Source organism: Lithobates pipiens, unplaced genomic scaffold (assembly GCF_037356315.1).
Source record: "Lithobates pipiens isolate NorthernLeopardFrog02 unplaced genomic scaffold, aLitPip1_a1.2 Scaffold_23, whole genome shotgun sequence".
Classification (NCBI taxonomy): Eukaryota; Metazoa; Chordata; class Amphibia; order Anura; family Ranidae; genus Lithobates; species Lithobates pipiens.
Window position 1 is genome coordinate 247,344,092 of NW_027507785.1, and position 12,383 is coordinate 247,356,474.

General features: G+C 40.3%; 1 protein-coding gene across 5 annotated transcripts in view; it reads right to left on the bottom strand.

Annotated features, from left to right (window-relative positions):
• The window catches only part of SUCO (SUN domain containing ossification factor), a 156,419-nt gene that overhangs the window by 27,732 nt on the left and 116,304 nt on the right, over positions 1-12,383 (bottom strand). For all 5 annotated transcript variants that reach the window (XM_077452996.1, XM_077452994.1, XM_077452993.1 and 2 more), the window contains 3 exons: positions 10,066-11,181; positions 7,269-7,356; positions 3,307-3,411 (listed from right to left, as the gene is read on the bottom strand). In XM_077452996.1, coding sequence (XP_077309122.1) covers positions 3,307-3,411; positions 7,269-7,356; positions 10,066-11,181 — 1,309 coding nt within the window. The remainder of the gene's footprint in view (positions 1-3,306; positions 3,412-7,268; positions 7,357-10,065; positions 11,182-12,383) is intronic.

Genomic DNA, 12,383 nt, shown 5'->3' on the forward strand with positions numbered 1-12,383 from the left:
AATTGGGATGGAAGTTCTGAGACACACCAAATGAAATATACCTTTCACATCCGATTATGTACCTTAAGGGAGGTAGAATTCCAAGCTTTACCATCACAGGAATTGCCAGGATGAAACATCAGGTTCCTCCTTTGATAATTGATGTACGTTACCATTGTCTGAATTCAGATGAATGACTCTCCAAGCAGAATGGTTTAACACTGCAGAGGCAGCACAAACACTCAAAACTCCAGGAGTCCCATAGCCAGATTCATGAGTCACCAAGCCAGGCACAACCTCATACTCTGCACAAATGAACTGGTATGTACAGAGAGCAGAACAACTTGTCCCACAATGACAGAATGTTTTGTTTAGTCTAGTGTGAAACTGGGCAAATGGCTACCATCAGGACCAGAAGTCGAACACAAAAAGCAGAGTCTACGACAGTTCTGGACTGGAAAGTTTGAATCTGAAACCAGAGCGTCTGAAGTTTCATCTGTAGAAGGAAAACTTTGGCCTGAGCCGAGTCCAGCAGGTAACCTCAGATACTCCAAAATATGGGTTGGTTCTAGATGCGATTTATGAAGGTTGCAATCCATCTGAACCTCTGTAATGTCTGGACAGCCAAAGCCACATTGTCTGACAGAGCCCATGCCACCTGTTCCAACAGGAGGCAATTTATTAAAGTATTCTACAAAGAGGTGCCAGGCGAGCATATCAGAGAGAGCAGTTTGCTAAGCACCCAAAGCGTAGATGAGTGGCTTAAGGACAGGTGTTAGAATTCAACACGATTTAATATCATATTTATGTTATATTTCCCTGGCTGATAAAGGCAGATGGCCCCAAGTTGGAATGTAACCAGTTACACATCAAAAATCTGTAGCATATCAGAACACCAAGGGCTTGTCTCAAGCCCACCTACTGTGATGTGTGAGATTACAAGCTTCAAAGAGAGCCACTGCTGCCAAGATGACTGATTGGTTGAGCTACAGAAGATCAAAGGCCAAGATGTCTATGAAGATTTGACCCAGGTCGGACAGTGGCAAATCATGGACAAACGCTGGCCCCTAGTGGAAAATACAGCACGCTTCCTGGAGAATGGACAAAATATTAGAAGGACTACCACTTGGCAATACTTCATTGGCTAGGAGGCAAGTGAGGGTGGTTACGAGTGGATATGAATGAGAGTGTGCAAAAAAAAAAAAAAAAAAGAAGAGAGACACACAGAAGAGAAATAGTCCCTTTTCCCTTTGGAGACAAGAGAGGGAGAAGAGGCGCTTCTGGGTGCAGATTGTTAATAAATTTTAATATGCAGTAAAAATATTCACAATGCACTCACATTTCTGAAGTTAATAGAAGGCAGGTAGTGTTATCCCAAATGGGGCTGTCCTCTGTGTAGTTAATCCTCGATTTGTTCCTGTTCTGTGCATCCTGTGTTGATCAAACACTGATTGATGTTGTTTTGGCCAGCTGTGGTGGAGTCTGTTCTCAGCACGATGCTTGAAGTGCACAAAGGTGTCCAGGCAAAGGGGGATGACGTCACCGGAATGCAATGAGTTTCTCGAGTGTGCAGGCTGTGGATAGCGTGAACAGCCACGCTTTTCCCTCCCGGCTGGGGCCTAAGCCTCATGGCTTATGGCCCTCTCCAACATCTGAGCATAGCGATAATTATCTTTAATATTCTGATATGATGTGTATTGTTGATATACGTTTGCAATATCTTTCTCTAGTATTTTATGTTAAGATGTCCACAGAAGGCAGTAAACGTATGTTGATGGAAGGCAATAAACAGATTAGGTAGTTTCTGTGCAGAGTTTTTGGACCTGAATTGAGACACTGACAGCTTTATATCCAGAGAGGGGTAACAGTCAACAAAACCTCTGAAACCATTCTGCCACAGGAAATGGGGCAAAGACACCCCGATTCAGAAGAGCCGAGAGGGCTTGAGCGAGACCTGCTCATCTCTACAGTGCCAAAAAGGCTGGAGTAAAGAAAACGAGAAAGGGACAGCATGTAAAACTCTTATTTGTAGCCCTGGGATAACACACCCTGCCAGCCAACCATAAGAAATGTAAGCTGTCCAAGTGCCAGTAAATGTAACAAACTGTCCCCCAACTCTAGAAAGTGGCAGCACACCTTCATACAGTGGAAAGCTTGTTTGAGGATTTGGCAGAATAAGTGCCAGGCCTTAAGGGTGGATGAGAAGCCAAGTTTGGAGGGCCTTGAGAAGGAGGTCAAGGGAAACAAAAAGGGGTATTTAGCAAAAAGGAAAAAAGGCCTCATGGTGTGTTCCTTAGGTTTCTTCTGCTTAGGAAAAAAGTGCTCGTCATCAGTAGCATCCTTGAGGTTATCAAGAGCTGGTCCAAAGAGATGCCATTTCTTGCAGGGCAGCAGATTGAATGTCTTTTTACAAAAGTTCTTTATATATATGTGCAGACATAAAACACTAAAACACATGCAAGAAATGAGGCAGGAGGCTTCCAGCACATCGGAGATAAAATGTAATGCTACAACCATCTGATAAAATTGTTTAATGAAATTTTGTCTCCTACTGGTGCCTGTAAAGTCCATAAGTCCCTTATATATTTTTCCTTTGTATACAGCTATTTCGGACGTTGGCACTTTTCATCAAGATTTATATTGGGATATCCACTTTTACCACTAAGTGACTTTTGATATCCCTTATTCGCTCATTTTCTTGCACCTGATACATACGTTCTATAATCAGTGGTTAGATCTCTTTTGAGCAATTTTGACTAGTCAGACGATAAGAGCCAAAACAGTCTCCTTTAATTCGAGAGTAATAGTATTAGACTGATTCCCCAAAGGTAAGTTTCATCAGTCAAGTACTAGAGCAACTTAGAATCAGAGTCTTGATGGTGTAGAACTCATTAAAGCTGTGGGCAAATCAAAATATAGAATCTTCAGGAGAGGGTGCGGGAGCCTACTTGTAACCTCTGCAATCAGTATATAGCTGAGTGATGTCAGCCACAACTGATAGAGTAAAAGAGCAACAGAGACCGGATAAGTGGCAGCAGTACTCCAGGCTGCAGAAGTCAAATTACTCAATGACCTGTGAGCTGGGGGCACGCACAGTACAACGGGACAGACTCGTCTCTCCCACCCCTGATGTCTAGGTTCAGACATGTGGTGGACACATGTCTGGAGCATTTATTGCGTGGGCAGTGTAAAGGGGCTGTTTGAGTGGGAGCAGGACACTGAAACACAAAGCTACAAAAATGACAGGTCTCCTAACTGCTAGTTGGAATGCCTTTTGGAACATGGTACAACTGAAAGCCAATATTAAATAATCCAATAGTGACTCACCTCCTGTTTTAGGTCAGAGACTGAGACAGACAGATTAGAGACTAAGAGGGTCATGTTGAGGAGCTGAGCTTGTAGAAGTTGTATAGACTCAGTTTGCCTTTGATCCTGACAACAGATACATAAAAGCAAAGGTTATTTCATAACATATCATGCATGCTCATGTATACAGTACATAGGAGGATATAATGTTCAGTATCCATGATGATTATTAGCACAGACAGTGAGCACACATTTGGATCACAGAAGTTTAAACATGTGGCATCCAGATCACTTCGACAATATGAGCTTGTTTTAGCAATGACATTTCCTGGACAGTCAAAGGGTAAAAATCACTTGTCGAGACTGCTCTTCAACAGAGACTGTTCACCTAACCACAAATACTACATACTGTGGTCCAAATACCCTAAAACCTTTATTTTTTGGGCAAAGTGAAAATTGATTACATCCACAGGTCTCACATTGCGATCTGCAGGTAAATTCCCCTTTGTTTCTGCTGTGAGCTGAATTTCACAATTCCTTTTTTGGAAAAACATTCTCTGTATATTCCTATAGAGAAGTCACAAAGGGGCTTGTGACATTGTAAGCCACTGTCACTATCCCCAGTAGATTTGTCTTTGGAACTAATAGACAACATGCAACAGAAGTGATTCGGTATGTTTAGTACAAAATAAACTAGGTTGTTGGAAGTAGGAAGATATTGTACCATTAAAATTACAGAACACAAGAACCAACAGAAAAAAAAGGAGAAAAAAATTAAGTACACCTGCTTTGTACGAAGCAACAGGTTACAGTTGTGCTCATAAGTTTACATACCCTGGCAGAATTTATGATTTGTTGGCCATTTTTCGGAGAATATGATTGAGAACACAAAAAACATTTTTCACTCATGGTTAGTGTTTGGCCAAAGCCATTTATTATCAATCAACTGTGTATACTCTTTAAATCATAACGGTAACAGAATTTACCCAAATGACCCTGATCAAAAGTTTACATACCCTGGTGATTTTGGCCTGATAACATGCACACAAGTAGACACAAAGAGGTTTGAATGGCTATTAAAGGTAACCATCCTCACCTGTGATCTGTTTGCTTGTAATTAGTGTGTGTATAAAAGGTCAAAGCGTTTATGGACTCCTGACAGACCCTTGCATCTTTCATCCAGTGCTGCACTGACATTTCTGGATTCTGAGTCATGGAGAAAGCTAAAGAATTGTCAAAGGATCTGCGGGAAAAGGTAGTTGAACTATATAAAAGAGGAAAGGAATATAAAAAGATATCTAAGGAATTTAGAATGCCAATTAGCAGTGTTCAAATGCTAATCAAGAAGTGGAAAATCTGGGGTTCTGTTGAAACCAAAGCTAAATTCTACTAGGATATGTAAACTTATGAGCACAACTGTAGCTTTATTTTAGCCCTTTCGCCCGCAACACCAGGCGTAAAAGAAAGCAATTGTGGTCTTCAATGTAAGTAGCTATAGAGAAAAGTATGTAGCTTGACATTACTGACCCATTTTTGAAAAGGCTAGTTGCGTGGTTGTCATATTGATTAAATGTTTTCAGTATTTCGTTTGACCCAGAATAAGTAAGCAACAAGAAAAGCTCAACTCAGAACTCCTTATCTGCATACTTGTTCTGATGTCATTGACAAAGTAATAAAGCCGGTAGAGCAGCATGGCAGGCATTTTCAGGAGATATCTGCAATGGCACATGAACAAATGATTTACTTAACCACCTATATGTCAGGTCATTTCATCAACTGGTCTGGGATAGCCACTTTTTGACCGAAGAAAAAGGGCGCACAAACTCTCCGGTTCCCCGCTACAATCCATGCAAGTGCTGGATCATGGCTCTCTGACAGCTTGAAGTTTCAAGCCCAGGAGTTAAAGTGGTTGTAAAACTCAGACAGACATGAAATTTAAAACAAAGCATATCCCTGTACATGTGTAGTTGTTTCAATAACCGTTTGCTGACTATATATATATATATATATATATATATATATATATATATATATATATATATATATATATATATATATATATATATATATATACTGAGGCAAGGTGGCTCTGTTGCACAGGATCGCATACCTTGTACGCGATTCTGCACTTCCGGGTCTGAGGCACACGCGCCATCCCGCTCCCACTGTGATTGGACACAGTGGGAGCTAATCGGTGGGTATGGCAGAGTCTATGTCTGCCGGCACCCGCCGATGCTTCAGTACACAGGCAGAATAATGGTCTATGTAAACAAGGCAGATCACAGTTTTGTTCAGAAAGCATGGATCCTGTGTCTCTGCAAAGCACCACAGTAGTAAAGCACTGGTTAGACATACATTTAACCCTTTGATCCCCACAGATGTTAACCCCTTCCCAGCCAGTGTCATTAGTACAGTGGCAGTGCATTTTTTTTTTAGCACTGATCACTGTATTAGTTTAGATAAATTTCATTTCCATCAAACAATGTGGCATTCTTTTGTTCCCAACACATTACTCAGGCTATATCAGTATAGATTACTAGCATGATATTTTTATTCATCGAGATCGGATGTGTTTTCAAAGTGTTCCCTTTTTTGAGCAGTGTAAACAAATAAAAATATTCCACAGTTTGTAGACACTAACTTGAGCAAACCAATCAATATATGCTTATTATCCTACACCTCCCACCCTGCCAACTTCCTCTTGTTCATCAGGGGCTGGCTGTTTCTTCCGAAATCAGCCAGCCCCCTGATGATGCAGAGTATCACATAGACATCTGTTGTAGATTGCCATGAACCCTCCTGAGATGCATTCCCTCAGTATCTGAGGAGGCTGTTAGCAGCTTTTTGTGATACAAGATGGGGGAATTTACTAGGCAGCAGTCAATAGTATGGGAGAAGACACCTGCAGAATAAAGTCTGAATTTAATTTTATTTTGTGTCCTGCAGAAATAAAAGTATAAGTTTAGGTTTAGGAAAGAAAAAAGAAGAAGAAAAAAAAAAAAAAAAAGATTTGAATGAATGCAGGAGCCAGCAGCACAAAGGACACATTGGACACATGGATAATTGTAATATTGCTTGTGCTGCTGGCTCCTAAATTCATTGAAATCTACCTCCAAGTTCTCCCTCCCCCCTACCCTGTGGCCAGGGTTAATACAGTAGACGGACCTGTGACAGGCATTTATCAGGAATGCCTAACTATGGCTGCTTTCTTCACCCAGCTTTATCATTCAGAGAAGCTGTACTATTGATTCATTGTATGAAAAAAAAAATCTGAATGGAGGACAGATGAACGAATGGGTCATCTTATTCATCAAAACTATAGTACAGGTGGAGCTCCACAGAAAATGGCGGGCACTCTTAAAGTGTCCGTCACCTGTTGTAAGTGCCCATTAACTCCAGAAGATTGCAGAGGCAGGAGTAGGGGGGTTATCGATGGAGGAAGATTTGAATGAATGTAAGAGCTAGCAGCACAAGGAATACATCAGACTAATCTTTTGCGTTTTTATTAAAGTTTTGACTAAACTTAAGCTTTAAAGTAGAACTAAAGGCAAACATTTTTTTTGGATAGATTGCAGAGATTAGAATACCTGTGTGTGCCCCCAATAAGGATATTCACCCTCTTAATTTGTGCCGTTTACCATTATCATTAAAAGTGAAAGTTAAAGAAAACCCCAAATTTTGGTTCATCCGCAGAAAAGTAATAGGAGGTCAAATCTTCCAATGGGGACACTGGTTCAAGTGGCCTGGGGGTCCCCAAGCAATTCCCTTAATTTGCAGGGATTTCGTCGCACTTCTTGTTTAGCCATGGGACAGGAAGTGAAGGGAAATCTCCACAATGGGACACAGATGGCAAAAAAAAAAAAAAGCTGACAGGGGTTATAACCCTTCTTTACTCTGTCCAAAATAGAAAAAAAAAAAAAAAGTTTTGCCTATAGTTCTACTTTAAGCAGGTGTATCAAATACTAACAATTTACCAAACGTACCTGTTCTTCTGCTAATCTTGAAGTATTTTGTAGCTTTAGGATAGTCTTGTTAAAAGCTCTCTGCATTTCTTCCATTTGCTTCCGGTACCTTTATAACAAGTCATTTGTTAAAAACATTTTAAAGCTAGCTCTCACAGAAAAAAAAAAAATGTACAACTGCATTAAACAGTGAACTACCTGCCATGTGATTTCCTTCCATATGTCTGGTAAAGCCTGCGTCAGCTTTCGCACCGAATGATGTCCCTTCTGCTGTCACAACTTTAAACTCATGTTTTGCCCATTCATGGCAAAGACACACATTTGCTGTAACCCCCATTTCTACCCCAGAATAAAAAGCATAGAAGGCTAGCTACAGGTAAACTAGATTAGCAATAGCAACCTCTGGATTTTACCTTCAAAATTAAGCCCTTAGCCCACTCAGTAAAAATATGGATACAATCAGCAGCCAAGTGGTCATTTATCACATCCAGAAATTGTATACAATTTTTTTGTTTATGCCAGATTTCCAAGTAGTACAAAATCAACCTAGATATGCAGTGCCAACCAAATGTGCCATTTCATACATTGTTTTACTAAAATCTAATTTTCAGAAAAACGGCTTTAGAGAATTTAGTGTATTGTAAAAGCCACACTATAGGATCAATTCACAAAGCTTTAAAGTATAACTAAAGACTTTCATTTTGAATAGAGTAAGGAAGAGTTATAAACGGAGTTTACTTCATCTTCAAAGACAGCTGATGAGCAGAAAGTCAGGCAGGCCACAAGTTATTGATCTGATTTTAACTAAGTACAAGGTACAAGAGGGAATTGTGGGTGGGGTATGGCTGGCCTGTTTATCCAGCCATACAGCACTTACTTGCCTGGTGCTAGTAGGAGTCCATGCATTTGTCTCCACCAATGCTATGCCAAACATGGTATCCCTCCAGATGTACCTGTGTCTGGCTTGTCTGAGATGGCCACCACCGTGGCTGCTATACCAAACACAGCATTCTTGGCATCCATCCAGCCCTGCCCACATGCAGCCCATAGGCTGGACACCACTGCTTTAACATGAGCCCAAAGAAATCTATTTTCAGCCTCGTAGACTCTGTGGAAAATAAATAACTTATTAAAGATCTTTATCCTTGTGTTTTGGCTTTGGGAATTTAGCCTTATGCGTTTTATTTGTGAAGAAATGTCTCAGTATGACTACTTGCACAAAGGAGTTAAACTTATAAAGGGAGCCAACATATTTTAGGGATCATTTACTCAATGTACACAGTTGCAGTGCAAGGAAAGGCTTTCTAGGACGTGTCAGTTAAGATAACTGCATTACACTGCGCTGTACTTCCGATAACATTTAGATGTAAGCTCTGCAGGCCTCACAGACCCCAGCACTATGCTGATGTCTCTACCTTCTTAATAAAGGCAGACATATCATCCTTTCACTTTAAACGGGGAGGTCTTCTTCCTGGCCACTCACAAAACAAAACCTGGGACTGTCTTCTGAATGCGCTGGAGGAGATGGAAGCAGAAACACAACTACATCATTGGGGCCTCCAAGAACTACAGGGCTTACATCAGAGTTGCCCAGAATAACTGGAAGGTATATTTCCTTACAGCACCTAAACAAGCAGATTATACTACTGTAGAAGAAAGCCAGCATGACAGGGGGGATACCTTTAGTCCCCATTCACACCTGAGCGTTTTGTAGCCCTACGCCTGAAGCTAAAAAACGCTGGAGGGGAAAAAAATACATTATTCTCAATGGAGATGGTTCACATCTCCACTCCAAGTCGCCTGAAGCCCTACGCCTGAAGCTCAAACAAGTTCCGTACCCTTTTTTGTCGCGCGAATCGGGCTGATTTGGGCGTTTTCATTCCCATAGAAACTAATGGAAACGCTCGATTCGAACGTTAAGCGCGACAAAGAGCGTTTCTATGGGCGTTTTGACGCTGTATCTGCAATGCTTAACATTGGTGACCTTTTGCCCTGCACAAATTCGCAACAAAACGCGGCAAAAACGCAGCAGATCGCGGTAAAAAACGCAGCGGATCGCGGTAAAAAACGCCGCAAAAAACGCTTGAAAAAGCTACGTTCAGGTGTGAATGCAGCCTAAAGGCAACCAAATTTATTAGCCTTTTTTTCATCGCAGACCAGCAGTCACTTGACCACCTGCCAGTATATCCAATGTATGTACTACAGAGGGAGGGTCCGAGACCTCCCTCTGACGTCTGTCGGGTGGTCATGCAACTGCTGATCGGCGAGGTGAAGTTATTTAGAAGAGGAATTAAACAACAAAAAACAAACACGACATACAGCAGAGGGGCTAGCAGTGATTGTGAACAATAATTTTACTACTGCTCGAAGCGGCGATAGAAGGGGAGAAGATGGGTAGCTTACACATACGAGCCGACAGGTAGAGGAAGGGGGAGAGGGGAGGGAGAACTGCGGAATGAGGGAGGCACATAAACTGACCACGGTAATCAGGGCTTAGATTACCATGGTCAGAACACACAGGAGGGAAACAGGAACTGGCAGGACTAGCTAGTTTTTTTACAGCTTAAAAAAGTAAAAGTTACACAGCACAAGCACTATGCATCTTATGCTTTAAAGGAACAGGATAATTTTTTTTTCTTTAGGGCAACACTTCATTATCCACTACTAAAATAAAAATGCTGAATACGCACACACACTTTAGGAATGGTGGACAAGGTCACTTTAATATGTACAAGCTGACAAAACATTTTTCTCCCCAATGAATAAAGCAGAAAAGAAAATAAAGATCTTCAACTTAATAGACAGGGGCATGACTTACCTCTGACTAAGTTCTTCCAGATAGCGGCTGCTTAAGGACATGTTAACTTCAAGAGCTTTAATGCGATTATTGAGACGCATAAAGACAGATTCCTTCTGGTTCGAACCATGTACTTGATTTCCATTTGTATAGCCCAGATCAGTGGCGTTCTGTAATTCAGCATAGAAATCAGTAGTAATTCTGTGCAAGTTCCCATTAATAGAGACATCCTCTGTAACTTGTTCATCCTCTTTTTTGTCTACAGTAGGTGGAGTCTCAACAGGCTGACTCACTGCTGATTTTGTAATTTCTTTTATTTCCAAATCACTGTCTACAGTTAGAGTGGCTTCCTGAACTGGCAGGCTTTCCGTTGGTTTAATAACGTTGGAGTAGTCGGCCGTTTCTTTGACCGAGTGGTCATTGCCATCTGGTAAACTGCTGGGCTCATGGTTTACAGTTGGTTTCTCTGCATAAATCAAAGTCTCGCTGATTTTCACCTCCTGCGTTTGTTCCGGTACAGCTTCTGGTGAAAGAAGACCAAGATTTGGGCTGTGTATGGTTTTAGTTGCCTCTGAAAGGGATGCGGTTGATGAAGGTTTATCTGTGGTCACGTGTCCAGCAACTGACTGAGCTATGGCCTGAGTGTGACTAGGTTCCAGGGTGTCCGAGTTTAAATTATCAGTTTGTAAAACATCTCCTGGAGTCACCAAAATAAAATCCGTTGTGGTCTTTTCAACTGTTTTGGTCTCAGATGGTTCGGTTGAGACCAGAGTAGCAGCCGGGTCTACCAAAGTTTGTTGCGTAGACTGAGAATCATTCTCCTCTCTGCGCTTATATTCATATGTTTTACTACGCTGCCTGTGAATGGCCACAATAGCTGAACACCACTTGTAAATATATTCAGAAAAACTGGAGATACAGCAGATAGTTGCTAGCTCACCACAATAAATCTGTGTCTCAAATTCAAACCAGGACTCTTTTTCTTCTTCCTGATCATCGGTACCCAAAAGAGTAACAGTTGACTGACTGGGCTGCTCCTCTTCCTCCTCTTGTACTAGCTGGACAATGGGATTTTCTTTAGGGATTTCTGGTTCAGATACAGATACTGTAGGGGGTGCAATGCTTTCTGTTTCCATCCTGCAAAGTACAAAGCAAATTAATAGCGTGGCATAGTTAATTATAGTTTTATTAAAGATGTATGTACTACTATAAAACACAAATCAGCAATATAAAATAACCAGTCCGCAGACTTTTTAGAACAAAACACCAAATATTAAAACTATTATGCTGCAATATATATTTTATATTTTACTGCAAAAGACATCCAATGCAATTAAAAAATTCTGGTCTATGCTAATCTGCTGTAGTTTTATATAACTGCCAAAACATTTAAACACCACTTCTTACAAATGTTGCAAGCAAAGGTTTTCTTTGTTGTGCGCTTGGCTCACTACTTTTCTCAGAAATCAGCACAGAGATCGAAGTGAAATGAACAGAATTGAACAATTGTTTCATTTTTAAGATACTTTCAATCATCAGTACAAATGAAAGGGGTATAGATTATTATATGTACACTAAATAAATCTGCACCAAAGAACACACCCCAGCTTTACTTCGTGAAGCTGCTATCACGTTGAAAAAGTCATCTGTATGCCTTTTCTTTTTTTTTTTTTTTTTCTTCTTATAATTGAAAGTATCTCATGCCACAAATATACATTTTATAGGTAGGTAAGTGTTTATTTCCCATAGTCTATCAATCGGTGTGATATCCACCTCCTGTAAAGTGCTGTCCATCAGACAATTTTAGAACGCTACAGAAATAGGATATCACAAGGACTGATGGACTGTATGAAATCAACACTTAAAATATTTTTTTGGCATGAGACACTTTCAAACAACTGAAAATAAGCACTGGCCTGTAGGAGAATTTTTTTCACATGTGCAAAGGACATTTCAAGATTGTATTAACAGCCTAAATTATTATTTTAGCACTTTTATTGTATTTCATTTCTGCATATTATGCAAGGGACACGTTATGGGATATATTATTATTTCAGGTACTTGTATAGTGCTGTCAATTTACCCAGCACTAATAAAATATATAAATATTATATATATATATATATATATATATATATATATATATATATATATATATATATATATATTTTTTTTTTTTTTTTATTATTTATATATTAACATTCACATCAGTCCCTACCCTCAAGGAGCTGACAAACTAAGGTCCCGAATTCACATTTATACCTAGTAGGGTCAAATTTAGACAGGATCCAATTAATCTACCTGTCTTTTGGAGTGTGGGAGGAAACCTGGAGTACCCG